At 48.6% G+C, this 18179-nt stretch overlaps 1 protein-coding gene across 1 annotated transcript in view; it reads right to left on the bottom strand.

The window, feature by feature from the left end:
• The window catches only part of STUM (stum, mechanosensory transduction mediator homolog), a 77219-nt gene that overhangs the window by 14488 nt on the left and 44552 nt on the right, over positions 1-18179 (bottom strand). The window contains exon 2 of the mRNA XM_054397308.1: positions 16477-16656. Coding sequence (XP_054253283.1) covers positions 16477-16656 — 180 coding nt within the window. The remainder of the gene's footprint in view (positions 1-16476; positions 16657-18179) is intronic.

Raw genomic sequence — 18179 nt, 5'->3', positions numbered from 1 at the left:
GGGTTAAACACACAGGGCATGGAGAGCAGGCAGGTGGTCTGCACTTTCTAGATGTAGATGCCCAGGCAAGGAGACAGGCATGCTCAGGGGCACTCACTGCTGTTTGACACTTCAGCTTTCTTTGCCACAAGGGGTATTTGAACTGACAGGATCTGCTCTGTGTGACAGGTGAAAACCTGCCTTGCAGGTGAACCACTGTGCTAGGAGAGGCTGGGAGCTTGTAGAGCAGCAGGGTTTACTGCTGTACCCTTGCCTCTCCCCAGGAGTGATAACCTGGAAGCAGGTTTCAGCTCTGTCACACTCCAGTGCCTCCCACTTTTGGCAGTGGGTTTGTGTGAAGCTCTTCTTGCTGAAAGGACCCTCCTGGGGTGAGAGCAGCAGCTCAGTTTTGCTCTCTTTTGGCAGGGCTTCTCCCACCACCTGGAAAAGCAGCCATGTGATGCCACCAGGTCCTTCCTGGTAGAGCTTATATCTCCCTGCTGTAACACCTGCCAGGACCAGAGGAGTCACTCTGCTTGGATGCCCAATTCAACCAGAAAAACACAGTCCTACCCCATTTGGCCATGGGCCTTCCAGCCCTGACTGCTATCAAACACCTGGTTAGCATCAGGTCACAATCCTCAAACTTTAGGCACTTACCCTGGGGAAGTGGAGCAAGGATGCTGCTTCAGCCAGGAGCACATGCTGTGCTGTAAGGGATCCTTTCCCAAAGCATCGAGACAATGCTGGTAAGTCCTTATGAGGGGGGGAGGGAAGGAAAAGTCTCTTTTTGGGGTTGGGTGTAGGGGAGGCTCTCCCAACATTGTTTTACACTCGAAGCTTTTGGCAGCACCACTCTAGAGGCAAGGTGCTGCAGGACACTGCTCCTTTGCTAGGTCAAGTATCCCCAGGGTCCTGGGGGAGGTGTGGTCCTCACAAGGTGCCAGTGGATGGATGCAGGGGACATCTGCAATCAGATCAGCAGTACAATACCATTTACAGCAAGCACGTTTCTCAAGACATCTGCAAGGACAGAGCTTCATTGAGCATCATAAACACAAACAGCAGAACAGGCAGGGCTGAGCCCTCTGCTACTGCGAAGCCATCAAGGATGGACCCTGGAGGTGGCTGGGCTGAGCCCTCCGCTGCTGCGAAGCCATGAAGGGTGGACCCTGGAGGTGTGGGGAAGAAGAACCACTGGTTTGCTTTTACATACTGTACATGTATCTATTGATAGCTCCTTGGCATTTGACCTTCATAGCTGGTTTCCTTTGACAGTGAGTGTAAAAAGGAGGCAAAACGTCTTCAGCTACTTCCCCTTGGGAGGAGAGAGAAAGCAGCATCTGCTCTCCTGGCTCAGCTGCCTTCCCAGGTGCCACCTTTGCCAGGGATGTCTCCTTCTCCTGGCTGCCCACCACGTGCTGACCAGGGCCAGTCCTAAGCCACGCTGTGCTTGCCCCATCTCTGCCGCTCAGTGGGATCAGTGCAAGTCTCCGTCGGCGGCTCTGCACCTCCGCTCCGCTGGACCAGCAGGGGAACCAGGTTCAAACAGAAGGACACAAAACAAAAGGGAGAAGAAAGACAAAGGGTAATGAGAAGGTCCGTGGCCCACAGCTGCCAAAGGAAATCTCTCGCCGTGTGTCTCTGACCATATTTGTCCCAGCCACTACAGCTGCTGTGGGATCCCCTGTTCCTTGTAGCCTGTGAGGAGGGAGGGGAAGGGAACATGATTAGTGTTAATTCCTAATGAGGATCCTTAAACAAGGACCCTCAGCGTGGCTCAAGCAAGCCGTGAGCCTCCTTTACCAGGAGTGCCAAACCACGTGGGAAAGATGAGGACTGCCACATTGCCCTCTTCTTGCAGCCAGGCTGTGCTGGGGCAGGCTCAGCCCAGCGTGCCACCCTGCCTTGCTTTTAGCCAGCACAAGCCCAGTGCAACCCTGGGGTGCAGCCACCTTCCTGGGCACGGTGATGTGGCTGCCCTGGCGCTTGAGTGCCTGGCTGCCACCAGCCCCGGTGTGGGCAAAGGCCATGTCTGCTTGAAGAGGTCATAAAGACACAGTTAAGTAGCAGTGGCCAGTAATTCCAGGACAGCCCAGTAACCTAAACCCTTTTTGGCTGTGCTGCATTTTAAGACCAGGCTGGATGAGGCTTTGAGCAACCTGGTCTAGCTGGAACTTGCTGATCTTTAAGGTCCCTTTGAACTCAAGGTGTTCTTTGATTCTGTGATTTTCTGCCTTTCTGCCGAAGTCGTTGTGTATTGGAGAGTGTTCTTCTGCAGGGTAGAGAAATGTGTGCCCTCAGACACTGCTCCAGAGACACTGCTGTTCCCAAGTGCTGACCTGGCAGTTTGCTGATTGCCCATCCAATGTGCTTGCATCTCTACTTGTGATCTACATCTGAATCTTGTCCTTCAAGGGAATTGCCAGGTAAGAGGAGGCTATTTTCCTCTGTCCACCTTTTAGTTCCTCTGCTGGCTTTTGCTAACAGAGCTATTATTGTTCAGCCTGGAGAAGAGGAGGTTAAGGGAAGACCTCATTGTTCTCTACAACTCCCTGAAAAAAGGCTGAAGTGAGGTGGGGGTTGGTCTCTTCTCCCTAGTCACAGGTGATAGAATGCGAGGAAGTGGCCTGGAATTGTGCCAGGGGAGGTTTAGGTTGGACATTAGGAAAAATTTTTGCTGCAAGAGTGGTCAGGCATTGGATCAGTTTGCCCAGGGAGGTGGTGGAGTCACTGTCCCTGGAGGTGTTCAAGAAATGTGTGGCCATGGCACTTTGGGGCATAGTTTAATGGCCATGGTGGTCTAATGTTGAAGGTTGGACTCAATGACATTAGAGGTCTTTTCCAGCTGAAACAATTCTATGATTCTACCCAGCAGCAATCAACTTGCACTGTGGCTTGCAGAGGTGAAGAAACATTTCTTGGAGGAGAAGAGAGAGGCCTAATCACAGGCTAATGTGTCTGAGTTCAAAGAGACCTTGGGATGCCTCTGCAGGCCTGTTCCCTAATGATTTCTCACTGACTTGTTAAGCACTTGCTTTAGGCCAGACCATCAGAATTCAGATGCTTTTATTGGGGCACAGCAGCCTAGAGAAAATGGAGCTTTCCAGCAGCAAACCCAATTGCACTGGGAAACGGAAGGATCCCTCCTCTTCCACTCCTCTTCTCCTCCTGGCCGTGGGGTCTTAACCAAGGCAGCAAAGCCCACGGGGGAAGTCTCTGTGTTGGCTCATGCTTGGCCTCAGCTGACACCAGGGCCCTGTTGCACTGCAGCCACATGGATGTTGCAAGGCCAAAACAACTTGAGCACCACAGCTCCTCAGGGGACTGGGGCCCTACTGCGTTGGCCATCCTGTAGGTAGTGCTTATGGGGAGTCTACAGATCCCATGGGGTAGGGCTCCTTTGCCTCAAGGGGTCTAGGGCAAGGAAGGAGAAGAGCAATTGTAGCTTTTGTGCTGATAGAGGATAATGAGAAAAATACTGGATTTTTTTAAAACACTTTCCTAGGTGGTTGCAATAACTGCACCAGAAGCTTTACCTGCTTTCTTTTTCAAGGAAGCTGGGATTGTCCTGATGACAGTATCTGTGCCAAAGATCTCCTTTTTAAAGCAGCAGCTAAACTGTCCTTACCTGCACTGCCTTCAGTAGTGAAGAGTTTTCAACTATAACACTTTTGAACATCTGGAGGGTTTTTTTTTTTCTTTAATTAATGTAAGTAGGCTGTCACTTCTATATTTTGAATGTCAAATGAGTCTGAAATTTCACATCTCAGAAGAATGCTTAAGTCTTCAAATACTCACAAAGTTCTACAAGGCCAAGTGCAAGGTCCTGCATCGAGGTCGAGGCACAAATAAAGGCTGGGTGAGGAGTGGCTTCAGAGCAGTCTGGAGGAGATGGACTTGGGGGTGTCAGATGATGCAAAACCCCATGTGAGGTGGCAGTGTGCACTGGCAGCCCAGAAGGCAACTGTGTGCTGGGCTGCATCAAAAGCAGTGTGACCAGCAGGATGAGGGAGGCCATTCTCCCTCTCTACTTTGCTCTCATGAGACCCCACCTGGAGTACTGCATCCAGTTCTGAGGCTCCCAGCACAAGAAGGACAGCAAACTGCTGGATTGGGTCCAAAAGAGGCCACAAAGATGATCAGAGGGCTGGAGCACCTCCCCCATGGGGACAGGCTGTGAGAGTTGGGGCTGGAGAAGAGAAGGCTCTGGGGAGACTGTATAGCAGCCTTCCCCTGAATGGGGCCTACAAGAAAGCTGCTCAGGGACTTTTTACAAGGGCTTGTAGTGATAGAACGAGGAGGAAGGGATCAAAGCTTGAGGAGGGGAGATTTAGACTGGAGATTAAGAAGAAATTTTTTACACTGAGGGTGGTGAGACACTGGAACAGGTTGCCCAGGGAGGTTGTGGATGTCCCCTCTCTGGAGCTCTGCAAGGCCAGGGGCCCTGAGCAACCTGATCTAGTGGAAGGTATCCCTGTCCCTGGCAGGAGGTTGGAACTAGATGATTTTTAACATCCCTTCCCACCCAAACCATTCTTTGATTCTATGAAGGTAAGCCAAAAGCTGACCTGCTTTATGTGAAGTACTTTAATAACTAACTTATTAAATATTTTCTCCAGGAAAGCAGTCACTGCATTTCTTGCACAGGAACAGCTGTTCTATAGGAAGCAGCTTTGCATCAGTGTGCCTGCAACACAATTAAAATGCAGTTCTGTAGAGCAGACAGCTCTGGGATCAAGATTAAGGTGGTCTGAGTATCTGCACACAAAATCACTGATTTCACCAAGTTTGCTTGAAACTGCAAATAAAATTGAGGCAAAAAGAAACCAGCCTGTGCACAGCTGGTCCCACCAGGACTGGCTTCACAGCAGAGGGTGGCTTCCCAGTGCTCTTGAGGCTGATGAAACCAGGCTCCTGCCCTGCTCTGCTCTGCTGGTGTCCTTGGGGTAGCCCAAGGGGCATTTCAATACAGGGGCAGGGAACATGTCCCCACGTGCAGCCACAGGACAGACACACAGACAGGCAGACACACACAAGTACAGGCACATGGTGGACTTGAGCTGGGAGTGGGCAGCACCAGCCAAAGTGAGTCCCAAATGGCTTGTCCCAGCCAAGCCCTCACTGCTGTCTGTGAGGAGCTGCCATGGGACATGAGGAGGAGGAAGAAGAACAGAAACAAACTTACCTTGTGAAACTTTGATGGTGAACAAAAGGAGGCAAAGGAACATGAAAGAAAGAGAGAGGGAGAAATGTAACTGTAGATGGATATATCCAAAACACACAGAGAACCAGAAAAGAACAAATAGGTTGGGTCTGCAGAGTAAACAGAGAACAGCTACTTCACCACCAGACATTCATACTAGGGCTAAACATTTTTACCATCCTTCTACTTCAAGAGGGTTGTTTCCTTTGGGGCTCTTGTTTAAAGAGGATAGGGGAATCCTCATCTGCTTTCCAGCTCACTGGCCTTGGTTATGAAACACTAGAACAGGCTCCCGCTGGAGGTGTTTTAAAAGACTGAGAGATGTGGTGCTGAGGGACATGGTTTCAGCAGCAGAACTGGTAGAGTTAGAGAATGGTTGGACTCAATGATCTTTGGTTAGATCTTTTGTTACAATACAGTTAAAGTGCAGGTAGGTCTGGGCTGCACCATGAGAAGCACAGCCAGCAGGTCAAGGGAGGTGATTCTCCCCCTCTACTCTGGTGAGACCCCACCTGGAGTACTGCATCCAGTTCTGGAGCCTCTATTACAGGAAGGATCTGGATGTGCTGAAATGTGTCCAGAGAAGGGCTATGAGGATGAGCAGAGGGCTGGAGCTCCTCTCCTATGAGGACAGACTGAAAGAGTTGGGACTGTTCAGTCTGGAGAAGAGAAGGCTCCAAGGAGACCTTATTGTGGCCTTTCAATATCTGAAGTGGGCTACAAGAAAGCTGGGGAGGGACTTCTTCAAAGCTAGAAATGGGTAGATTCAGACTGGATGTTGGGAAGAAGTTTTTCACCATGAGGATGGTGAGACACTGGAACAGGTTGCCCAGGGAGGTGGTGGAAACCTCATCCCTGGAGGTTTTTAAGGCCAGGCTGGATGTGGCTGTGAGCAACCTGCTCTAGTGTGAGGTGTCCCTGCCCATGGCAGGGGGGTTGGAACTAGATGACCCTTCCAACCCTCACAATTCTATGATTCTAGATCATAATCATGGTGGTGGTGATGATGATGGTGGTGATGATTGATGATGATGATCTAACTGCACTGTAACTTACTGCAAGGAGAACTACACCTGACAGCTTTTTTTTTTTTTTTTTGCGGTTTTCTGTGAGTTTGCTTGTGCCCACAGATGACTCACAACTGTAGTGTGCCTCAGCCTGCTGGGTGCTGCAAACCCTGGTGGTAGTTAACATTCCTACACTATGTTAAGAACTTACCCTACTGCAGCATTTGGTAGGAAACTGCAAAAAGGCATAGTTTGGGGGACAGCTCTCTTTAGCTTTTTAAAAACCTATAATAGGTTTAGGTGGGCAGTTTGTCCTCAAAAGTTTCTTCATCTCATGGAGGGTTATCAGCTGGTTTAGGGTATTTTCTTCCAAGTCTCTGAAGTGCTTTCTGGTCTCTACTCCCTAGTACCAGGTGATAGCATGAGAAGAAATGGCCTGAAAGTGTGCCAGGGGAGGTTTAGATTGGATATTAGGAACAATTTATTCACTGCCAGAGTGGTCAGGCATTGGAACAGGCTGCCCAGGGAGGTGGTGGAGTCACCATCCCTGGAGGTGTTCAAGAAATGTGTGGATATGGCACTTTGCGACATGGTTTAATGGCCATGGTGGTCTTAGGTTGATGGTTGGACTTGATGATCTTAGAGGTCTTTTACAACCAAAACTATTCTATGATTCTGCTCTCTTCCCTTCTCAGGGCAAGCTGCATTACCTGTCCTAGAAGGGACCCTGCAGAGAAGAGAGGCTTTCCAAAGTCTGTCAGAGCCCAAGCATACAGTCACCATGCAATCACCCGCTGCTGCCTCTGGCAAGGTCTGAGCACTGTAATTAGCAAAGGAGTGACAAGTGGACAGCACGATTTCAGGTAATTTCTTATTACTGTCTGGTTATCAGTCCCTAAGAGTCAGCTGCCTACTGCAGAAGCAGGGCCTGCAGCATCCTGTGAAACCACAAGTGATGGCACCACTGCTTGTTCACAGGCACAGCCACAGCCACACAAGTTGCTTATTCAGAGGTCAGCAGCTGAGCAAAAGCTTCCTCCAGAAGCAAGGCTTGGCTTCTTGGCTGCATTCATTAGAAGCAAAACAATGCCTGGACAAATAGTCCCTGGCTTCTGTCCCTTGTGCCACCTCAGTGTGACATTGCTGTCTTGATTAATTCTGCAAAGAAACAGTACACAACCTTTTACAGTGAACTCTGAGCAGCTAGGGAGTTCCTGGAAAGGCCATTCCTCTGCATTCACCCTGCACAATGCAGCTACTGAAGACGTGTGCTGTGTGGGCTGGGGACAAGGTGTGCCATTAGCAGAGGGAAACTTGCCCAGAAAGCCTTGGAAGGCTCTCTTTCCAGTTGGCCTTGGCCAGCTAATTAGCTCTGTTTTGCCTCAGCTCCGTGCCACATCCCCACAGTAGTGAGGAGGGGTTTGAGGAGAGCACAGCACAACAGTGCTGCCCAGCCACCAGCGAGGACAGCTGGATGTTTGCAGCAGCAAGGGCTGAGACCAGATTATTTTTACTGCAAAAGCAGTAAGTGCTTCCCTTTAATCTGCTTTTGTCTTCAGACAGCAGGTAAAATGAAGGATGGTGGCCAAAGCCATATGGCTGCTTAAAGAAGAAGCTGTCTGTGGCTTTTAATGGGGCCAGCTGGCAATTCATTTGAATTAGCAGAGAAAATGCTCCATGCCATTGTGTTGCCAAAAGTAATTAAGTGTGGTAGTAAAACTGCATTTAATTAATCTCCCTTCTGGGATACATCCTGCTAAAGGGCACCTTACAGGCATCCCTGAGGTCAATCAGTCTTTTCCCATGTTCCACCTTGTTCCTGACAGACATAGGTCTACCCCTCTTGGGAGCTTCCAGTGAGAGAGAAGGCAGATCCTGCCATTTACAGGACACCAGGCCTGCTGGCAACATGTGGGATACACCTGTCTCAAGGGAGGAAAAGGATCCTAGCACGGGAGCTGGCAGGGCTCATGGAAAGAGCTTTGCACTAAATCTGAAAGGGGCAGGGCACAAAACTGGGCTTGCTAGAAACAAGCCTGAGGGCAACACACTGACATTTGAAGGATGGTGTGGTAGCAAGGTGTGTCAGTCTGCTGCATCAGTGGAGGCAGGGAGTGGAGACCCACAGGGCAGCAAAGATGCAAGGGGCACTGATGAATTAGCAACCACAGGAGCATCTGAGAACAGAGAGGTAGGAACTGGGACTTCTCCCTACAAAAGGTGGCAAGACCTTGAGACCAACTGAAGTGCATCTACACTAATGCATGCAGCATGGGCTCCATGCATTAGTGTACAATGGCTTCTAGTTCCTCCTGTTTATCAGGAAAATTATGATACAGTGGCCAGCACTGAAACCTGGTGGGGTGCCTCACATGGCTGGAGTGCCACAATAAATGGCTACAAACTCTTCAGAGAGGGGAGGCAGTGGTGTGGTCCTGTATGTCAGGGAGTGTTGATTGTATTGAGGTTAGTGATAGTGATGATAAGGTTGAATAGTTATGGGAGAGAATCAGAGGGAAGACCACAAAGGCAGATATCCTGGTGGGAGTCTTGTTAGAGACCACCCAAACCAGGATGAAGAGATAGATAAAATAATCTTTAGGCAGCTGGCAGAAGTCTCACAGTCACCTGCCCTTTTTCTCTTTTTCAACTTTCCTGATGTCTGCTGCAAATACAATACAGCAGAGAGGGAGCAGTCCCAGAGGTTCCTAGAGTGTGTGGAGGAGAACTTCCTGACACAGCTGGTGACAAAGTCATCTAGGGAAGTCACCTGTTGGACTTGCTGTTTGTGAACAGAGAAGGACTTGTGGGTGATGTAATGGTTGGGGCTGTCTTGGGCACAGTGATCACGAAATGATACATTTCTAAGAAGAGAGGGGACAGCACAACTTCCCTGCCACCATGGACTTCCAGAGGGCAGATTTTGGCCTGTTTCAGAGACTAGTTGACAGAGTCCAGTGGGAGGCACTCCTGGAAGGACCAAGGAGTCCAGGAAGGCTGGATGCTGTTCAAGAGGGAAGTCTTAAAAGCACAGGAACAGACTGTCCCCGCACGCCAAAATGCAAGTTGGTGAGGAAGAAGGAGCCTGGCTGAATAGAGAAGTTTGGGGCTGCTTAGGGAGAAAAGGAAAGTCTCTGGTTGTTAGAAGAAGGTGCTGGCCACTTGGAAGGGCTACAAGGTTGTGAGGCTGTGCAAGGAGAAAATTAGAAGGGCCACAACAACCCCATGCAATGCTCCAGGCTTGAGGCAGAGTGGTTGGAAAGCTGCCTAGCAGAAAAGGGCCTGGGGGTGGTGGTTGACAGCTGGCTGAACATGAGCCAGCAGTGTGCTCAGGTGGCCAAGAATCCCAACAGCATCCTGGCCTGGATAAGCAGTAGTGTGACCAGCAGGAGTAGGGAAATGATCATGAGGCTGCACCTCAAATACTGGATTCTGTTTTGGGCCCCTCACTACAAGAAAAATATTGATGTGCTGAAGCATGTCCAGAGAAGGGCAACAAAGCTGGTGAAGGGTCTGGAGAACAGGGCTGGTGAGGAGCAGCTGAGGGAACTGGGGTTGTTCAGTCTGGAAAAGGGGAGGCTGAGGGAAGACCTCATTGCTCTCTACAACTCCCTGAAAGGAGGCTGGAGTAAGGTGGGAGTCAGTGTCTTCTTCCTATTATCAGGTGAGGAAATGGACTGAAATTGTGCAAGGGGAGGTTTAGGTTGGATCTTAGGAAAAAATTCTTTTGTGAAAGAATGGTCAGGCATTGGAACAGGCTGCCCAGGGAGGTGGTGGAGTCACCATGCCTGGAGGTATTCAAGAAACATGCGGCCACGGTACTCTGGGAGATAGTTTAATGGCCATGGTGGACTTGGGATGATGGTTGGACTCAATGACCCTGGAAGTCTTTTCCAACCAAAACAATTCCATGATGCTGTGATTCTATGAATCTGCCATTTCAAGGTGAGGAACACTGGAGGTGGGCAGTAGTTTCTTACTATTTTAACTATTTCCCACCTGCACATGAATTCAAGTTGCAGTGGTGTAGAGTTTCTGTCTGGTGAATCAAACACTTTGCTTGCACACAAACAAAACCCAACCCAAGCAAGCTCTTTCCTAGCAGTGTTTTTAAATGAAATGTCTTACTTCTTGCATTTCAAACACTAGTTCCTTTTAATTTTTTTGTTTGTTTATTTGTTGTTGTTGTTTTTTTTAACCTGAAAACAAAACACACACAAAAAAGAAAGCATTTTAGGTCTGACAGAGCTGTTTGATCCAGCTGGGAGCACTTGATCACTTCTGTTCTTTGTTTTGATTGAAAAATGGCAGTGTTTTTTCTTTTATTCTCCATCAACCAAGAGCTGCTTTATTTAGCCATTTTTTTCTCTGCATGGCAAGTAAACTGAAACCTTAGCTATTTAATTTAAACTGAAACCTTAGCTATTTAATTTAGACTGAAACCCTAGCTATTTAATTTAAACTTAAACCATAGCTATTTAATTTAAATTTAAACCTTAGCTATTTAATTTAAACTGAAACCTTAGCCATTTAAACTTAAACCTTAGCTATTTAGCTTAAACCGTAGCTATTTAAGCTTAAACCTTAAGCTTAAACCTTAAACCTTAGCTATTTAACTTAAACCTTAGCTATTAAACTTAAACTGGAGCTAATTTAGACTTAAACTGTAACTATTTAACTTAAACCTTAGCTGATTTAAACTGAAACCTTAGCTAAATTAAACTGAAATCTTAGCTATTTAATTTAAACTAAAACCTTAACTATTTAAACTGAAACCTTAGCTGTTTAACTTAAACCTTAGCTAATTTAAACTTAAACCTTAGCTAATTTAAACTTAAACCTTAGCTAATTTAAACTTAAACCTTAGCTAATTTAATTTAAACTGAAACCTTAACTATTTAATTTATTCTCACAATTGGAGTACCGCACTGGGGGGTTATAAGCTCTTTAGGAGAGACAGGCAAGGGAGAAGAGGAGGAGGGGTGGCCCTGTATAGTAGGGAATCCTTTGATGCCTCAGAACTTGAGGTTGCAGAAGAAATGGTTGAGTGCTTGTGGGTTAAAATCAGAGGGAGGCCGCACAAAACTGACATCCTGGTTGGAGTCTGTTATAGACCACCCAACCAGCACGAGGAGGCCGATGAGATATTCTATAAGCAGCTGGAAGCTGTCTCAAGATCATCAGACCTTGTCCTTGTGGGGGACTTTAACCTACCAGACATCTGCTGGGAACTTAATTCAGCAGAGAGGAGACAGTCCAGAAGGTTCCTAGAGTGCATGGATGACAACTTCCTGATGCAGCTCTTAGGTGAACCTACCAGGGGTAAGGCTGTGCTTGATCTGCTGTTCTCAAATAGAGAAGGGCTGGGGGGAGATGTGATGGTTGGAGGCTGTCTAGGGTGCAGTGACCATGAGATAGTGGAGTTTTCAACATGCAGGGAAATAGGGAGGAGCAGTAACAGAACCCTCACTTTGGACTTTCGGAGGGCAAACTTCAGGTTGTTCAGGCAACTCATTCAGAAAGTTCCCTGGGTAACAGCCCTTAAGAAGAAAGGGGTCCAGGATGGTTGGACCTACTTCAAACAGGAGCTCCTAAAGGCACAGGGACTGGCAGTTCCCACATGCCGTAAGACGAGCCGGCGGGGAAGACGACCGGCCTGGATGAGCAAGCAGCTCCTGAAGGATTTAAGGGAAAAAAAGAGGGTTTGGAAAGGGGGGGAGGCAACTAGTGACATGTTTAAGGATGTTGTTAGATCATGTAGGAGAAAAATTAGAGAGGCAAAAGCACAGTTAGAAATTAAACTGGCCGCTTCTGTGAAAGACAACAAAAAGCATTTTTATAAATATATTAATGCTAAAAAGAGGGCCAAGAGGAGCCTCCACTCTTTGTTGGACGTGGAGGGTAACATTGTGACTAAGGATGAGGAGAAGGCTGAGATTCTAAATACCTTCTTTGCCTCCATTTTCAACAGTAAGGCAGGAGGACTTCAGGATAACTGGCCTCCTGAGCTGGTCGATGGGGTCAAGGAGCAGTGTTGTACTCCTGAAATCCATGTGGAATTAGTTCGAGACTTGTTGAGTCACTTGGATATTCACAAGTCCATGGGACCTGATGGGATTCATCCTAGGGTGCTGAAAGAGCTGGCAGATGAGCTGGCCAAGCCTCTCTCCATCATTTTCCACCAGTCCTGGCTCACTGGAGTGGTCCCAGAAGACTGGAAACTGGCCAATGTGACACCCATCCACAAGAAGGGACGGACAGAAGAACCTGGGAACTACAGGCCTGTCAGCCTGACCTCAGTGCCAGGGAAAATCATGGAGCAGATTGTCTTGGGGGCAATCACTGCACACCTGAAGGATGGCCAAGGAATCAGGCCCAGCCAACATGGAGTTAGGAAGGGCAGGTCCTGCCTCACCAACCTGATCTCCTTCTATGCTCAGGTGACCAGCCTGGTGGACGTGGGGCAGGCTGTGGATGTAGTCTACCTGGACTTCAGCAAGGCCTTTGACACTGTCCCCCACAGCAAACTCCTGGCCAAGCTGTCAGCCTGTGGCTTGGACAGCAGCACTCTGTGCTGGGTTAGGAACTGGCTGGAGGGCCGAGCCCAGAGAGTGGTGGTAAATGGTGCCACATCCAGCTGGCAGCCTGTCACTAGTGGTGTCCCCCAGGGATCAGTGCTGGACCTTGACAGGCTGGACAGATGGGCAGAGTCCAACAGGATGGCATTCAACAAGTCCAAGTGCCAGGTGCTGCACTTTGGCCACAACAACCCCATGCAGAGCTACAGGCTGGGGTCAGAGTGGCTGGAGAGCAGCCAGGTGGAAAGGGACCTGGGGGTACTGGTTGACAGCTGCCTGAACATGAGCCAGCAGTGTGCCCAGGTGGCCAAGAGAGCCAATGGCATCCTGGCCTGCATCAGGCATAGTGTGGCCAGCAGGAGCAGGGAGGTCATTGTACCCCTGTACACAGCACTGGTTAGGCCACACCTTGAGTACTGTGTCCAGTTCTGGGCCCCTCAGTTTAGGAAAGATGTTGAATTGCTGGAGCATGTCCAGAGAAGGGCAACGAGGCTGGGGAGAGGCCTTGAGCACAGCCCTATGAGGAGAGGCTGAGGGAGCTGGGGGTGTTTAGCCTGGAGAAGAGGAGGCTCAGGGGAGACCTCATTGCTGTCTACAACTACCTGAAGGGAGGTTGTAGCCAGGAGGGGGTTGGTCTCTTCTCCCAGGCAACCAGCACCAGAACAAGAGGACACAGCCTCAAGCTGCACCAGGGGAGGTTTAGGCTGGAGGTGAGGAGAAAGTTCTTCACAGAGAGAGTGGTTGGCCATTGGAATGTGCTGCCCAGGGAGGTGGTGGAGTCACCATCCCTGGAGGTGTTCAAGAGGGGATTGGACGTGGCACTTGGTGCCATGGTTTAGATAGGCATGAGGTGTAGGGTGACAGATTGGACTCGATGATCCTTGAGGTCTCTTCCAACCTTCTTGATTCTTGATTCTAATTTAAACTGAAACCTTAGCTATTGAACTTAAACCTTAGCTAATTTAAACTTAAACCTTAGCTATTTAACTTAAACTTAAACCATAGCTACTTAATTTAAATTGAAACCTTAGCTATTTAATTTAAGGTTTCAGCTCTTTATCTGCATAGACACTTACCTGCCTCCCCCCACAGCTGCAGAACTGGGTCCTGCTGGACAGCAAACCGCACAGAGAGGTTGTCCAGCAGAGGACTATCATAGAATCATGCAATCAGTCAGGTTGGAAAAGACCCCTGGGATCATCAAGCCCAGACATAAACCCTACTCTACAAAGTTCACTTCTAAACCATACCCTCAAGCACCACATCCAAATGACCTTTAAACACATTCAGGGTGGGTGACTCAACCACCTCCCTGGGCAGCACAGTCCAATGTCTGTGATTTTTTTTTTTTTTTTTCCTAATGTCCACTCTAAACCTATCCTGGTGCAATTTGAAGCCATTTCCTCTTGTTCTGTCACTAATTACCTGTGAGAAGAGACCAGCAGCAGCCTCTCTACAATATCTTTTCAGGTAGTTGTAGACAGCAATGAGGTCTCCCCTCAGCCTCCTCTTCTTCAAACTAACCATCCCCAGCTCCTTCAGTTGCTCTGCATCAGATTTATTCTCCAGGCCCTTCCTCAGCTTCATTGCCTTCCTCTGCACTCACTCCAGCACCTCCACATCTCTCTTGTACTGAGGTGCCCAAAACTGGACACAATACTCGAGGTGTGGCCTCAGCAGAGCTGAGTAGAAGGGGACAATCCCCTCCCTATTCCTGCTGGACACAGCATTTCTAATCCAAGCCAGGATGCCATTGGCTTTCTTGGCCACCTGGGCACACTGCTGGCTCCTATTCAGCTGCTTGTTGATGAGAACCCCCAGGTCCCTTTCTGCCAGATAGCTTCCCAGCCACACTTCCCCAAGCCTGTAGCATTGCATGGGGTTCTTGCAGCCCAAGTGCAGGACCTGGCACTTGGCCTTGCTGAAGCTCACACCATTAACATTGGTCCATTGATCCAACCTATCCAAGTCTCTCTGTAGAGCCTCCTGCAGGTGAACACTCCCACCTAGCTTGGTGCTGTCTGCATACTTACTGATGAGACACTCTATGTCCTTATCAAGATCATCAATAAAGATGTTAAACAGAAGTGGTCCCAACACTGAGCCCTCAGGAGCACCACTTGTGACTGTCTGCCAGCTGGATTTAACTGCATTGACCACCCCTAATTTGAGGAGTGTGATTATGCCATGATTGATGTGATGGGATTGTGAACACATCAGTTAGGAGGTGCCACTCAAATTGGACACGTTCTTCAAGACATGGCACATGTGCACTGATTCACACCTTATCCTCAGAAATAACTTGGGCTACCCCAGCTCTGCAGGTACATCTGAGAGCAAACTTGGTTTGCAGGGAAAAAAGGAAAGGTACTGCTGCTTTCATCCTGAGGAAAGCTTTTGCCTCCCTTACGCTCAGGTTTCTCATACCCAGCGTTTGCTCTGTCTCCGTGTGGGGATTGCCCTTAATTCAGCCTGTAAATTGGAGCTGGCTCAGAAATTAGCAGAGGCTTTGGTGAGAGGGTTTAGCCCATGGGTTTGGCAGCTGAAGGTGTGCACTGATTTTCTGCCCTTTTGAAAAATTTCATCCATTTCATCTTCAGGCAGGTTCCTGCCAGTTTTCTGAGATTTTTCTCTCCTCCTCTGCCTTGCAACTACAGGTATCATGAGATGACAAAGTGGAGACTTGTTTCCTAAGATTCTCTTCTCCTTTGCCATGCAGCCACTGATGTCAGGAGGTGACAAAGTGAAGCCCCATCAAACTAAAAAGTGAAAGCTGCTGGTAAGACATTCTCTGGGAGAAGTGTGTGCTTTGTGAACTGCCTGCCCTGCCAGCCTTAAGGATCTCAGACCTGTTTGGTTTGGGGCAATGCCTGCTGGCCTCTGCGAGCCTTTGGAAAGGGAGTGGGATCATAGAGATGCAACCAGCACCCCCAGCTGTGGACTGCTTCTGGCTTTAGAGGGGAAGTGAGGCTGTGCCCTTAATTCTCCGCAGTATGATACAGGTGATATGATGCAGCTAGGATGCAACTCTTACACCTTCTCTAGCAGAAAAAGTTACAGAGCTTGTATTCCAGACTGGTAATATTTACTAACTGGGTGGTCTGATTCTTCTCTTCTTCCCCTAGCCTAATGTTTAGGAGGCTTCTTAAAGGGTATATGGGAAAATCTTCTAGAATTAGCTCAACAGCTCTGCTCAGCCTAAGAACTTTCTCTGAAATGTGAAAAAAAGCCTTTGGGTCAATGTACTCTGGGAAGAGGAGAGCTCAAGATAGTTCCCCAGGGCTTTTCTGGGGACAGCTGGCTCTGCTCTCCTTGGGAGGACAACTGGTTTCACAGGAAGGTCTCACTATAGCAGAGGGATGCAGCTGGCTGGAGTTGCAAGAGAGAAAGGGCTTTCTTGATGTGACCAGGGAAGAAGGGCCTCCAGACCGCTGTCTGCTGCGGGGCCTCACCCCTTCCTCCACTTTTCATTTTATAAAGGAGGAAGGAATATCCTGCCCCACGTGGTGGGCTGGGAGACTCTTCCAGATGTGTCACAACTGGGAACCAACTGCCTTCCAGCAACTCCTCTCATGACCTTGCAGAGCCCATCTTGTGGCTCTTCTTCCCTACAGTATAGTCCAGGGGCTTGTAGTGGCGTTAGCTGGGACCCAGCACCGTGGGGCCAGGGAGGGGAGAAGTTGAGGGGTGAGTGTGCTGTACTTACTTGCAAGAATGACCATGTCCATCCCCCAAAATATACTCATAATCCAGCCAACCATCACAATCGCCGTCAGGATCTGAATCAGGGCAGCAGCAATGTTCAGCCAGAAGACACAGCACATGTGCCGGTCGGGCAGGTCGGTCCGGGCGCCGCACAGCACCGTGAAAGCTGAGACAAATGTTCCTAGGGAGAGAGCAGCAACAAAGCACACAGTACAAGCCACGGCTTTAGGCCAAGTTCAGCCCTTAGATCCATGCTGTCTTGGAGCATCCCACTTTCTGTGCTCCCACTGCAGTGCTGAAAAGCTCTCGTTTTATCCAGGAGGATAAGTGGAGGCACAGCCGCGTCTCACCTGTTGAATAGCACTCATACAGATACTGGAAAACCAGGACAGGAAAAACACCCCTTGGATTTGGGCACAGAATCACAGACTGCAATGTCAAATGTGCTGGGGCCCTCAGCAACCTGATCTAGTTGGAGATGTCCCTGATCACTGCAGGGGGGTTGGAAAAGATGACCTTTGAGGGTCCCTTCCAACCTGATGTGATTCTTCTCTGTGAGATATCCCCCCCTGGACTTTGTCCTCTGACTGCTTGGCTTTTATAGGCAGGGTTTCATCCCCTTATCCAACAAACCAAAAAAAGTACACAGAGGAAAAGGGAAAATTGCTTTAATCCCAAACGATGGTGTAGCAGTCTCCACACTGCTTGTTACAGAAAGGCTATTCTTTACTCCGTGGCTTTCTTTCCATGTCTTCTGTGTCATCCATATGGGATTATGGGAGACCTCTGCCCTGCTTCACCTACTGGCCGCAAGCTGTGCCAAGGGAGGTTTAGATTGGATATTAGGAAAGATTTCCTTACTGAAGGAGTGGTCAGGCATTGGAAAAGGCTGCCCAGGAGTCACCAGCCCTGAAGGTGTTCAAAAAACCATGTAGATAGGGCACTTCAGGACATGTTTTAGGGTTGATGGTTGGATACAATGATCTTAGAGGTCTTTTCCAACCTTAATGATGCTATAAACCTATGATTTTATACTGTTTTTTCCCTTTATAGTGTCTCCAAGGTAGAAGGAAGCCTGGAATATTCCTTTGTGCTTCCTGAAACTGTTGTCTGCAAAGTTCCACCACAGCACTCTCGGAGACTAAATGCGGATTGAGGCAAGATCAGAGACTGAGGGCTTAGCTTTTCCGTCCAGAATGCAAAATCTTGCCAAATGGAAGTGCCTGTCTCTTCCCCTGCATTGGACAGTTTTAAGACTCATCCTGCAGAGTGCTGGGCCATCTCATTTCAACTACACTATTACCTAGAAAGGTTGGACCAGATGATCCTTGGGGTTCCTTCCAACCTGGCACTCTGTGATTCATCTTCGAATGAAAGTATTTCCCTCTTGCCTTACCCTTTAACTTTTCTGAGATGTGTGACAAAAAAATTGTTGTAAATGAGCACCAATTCTTAAGCTACAGTTTCAAATCCTTCCAGTGAAGCTTTTAAGGTATTTTTACATCATCAGAGTGAGGTGCTGAGTTAGCTAAATAATGGCCTGGACACCAAAGTGACTAAGCTAATGTCTAGTCCTATTCAGAAAAGAACAAAGCAGTTGTGTCCTTCTCTCAAGGAACTGATGCAGAAACTAGGATGAAAATCTCAGGACCCTTCCCTTCCAATTCTCACTTCAGGCCACTTTTGTACACAGAGGAGCCAATT

This window comes from Indicator indicator, chromosome 2 (assembly GCF_027791375.1).
Source record: "Indicator indicator isolate 239-I01 chromosome 2, UM_Iind_1.1, whole genome shotgun sequence".
In the NCBI taxonomy this organism is placed as follows: Eukaryota; Metazoa; Chordata; class Aves; order Piciformes; family Indicatoridae; genus Indicator; species Indicator indicator.
This window is presented reverse-complemented; position numbering and strand designations above follow the sequence as displayed.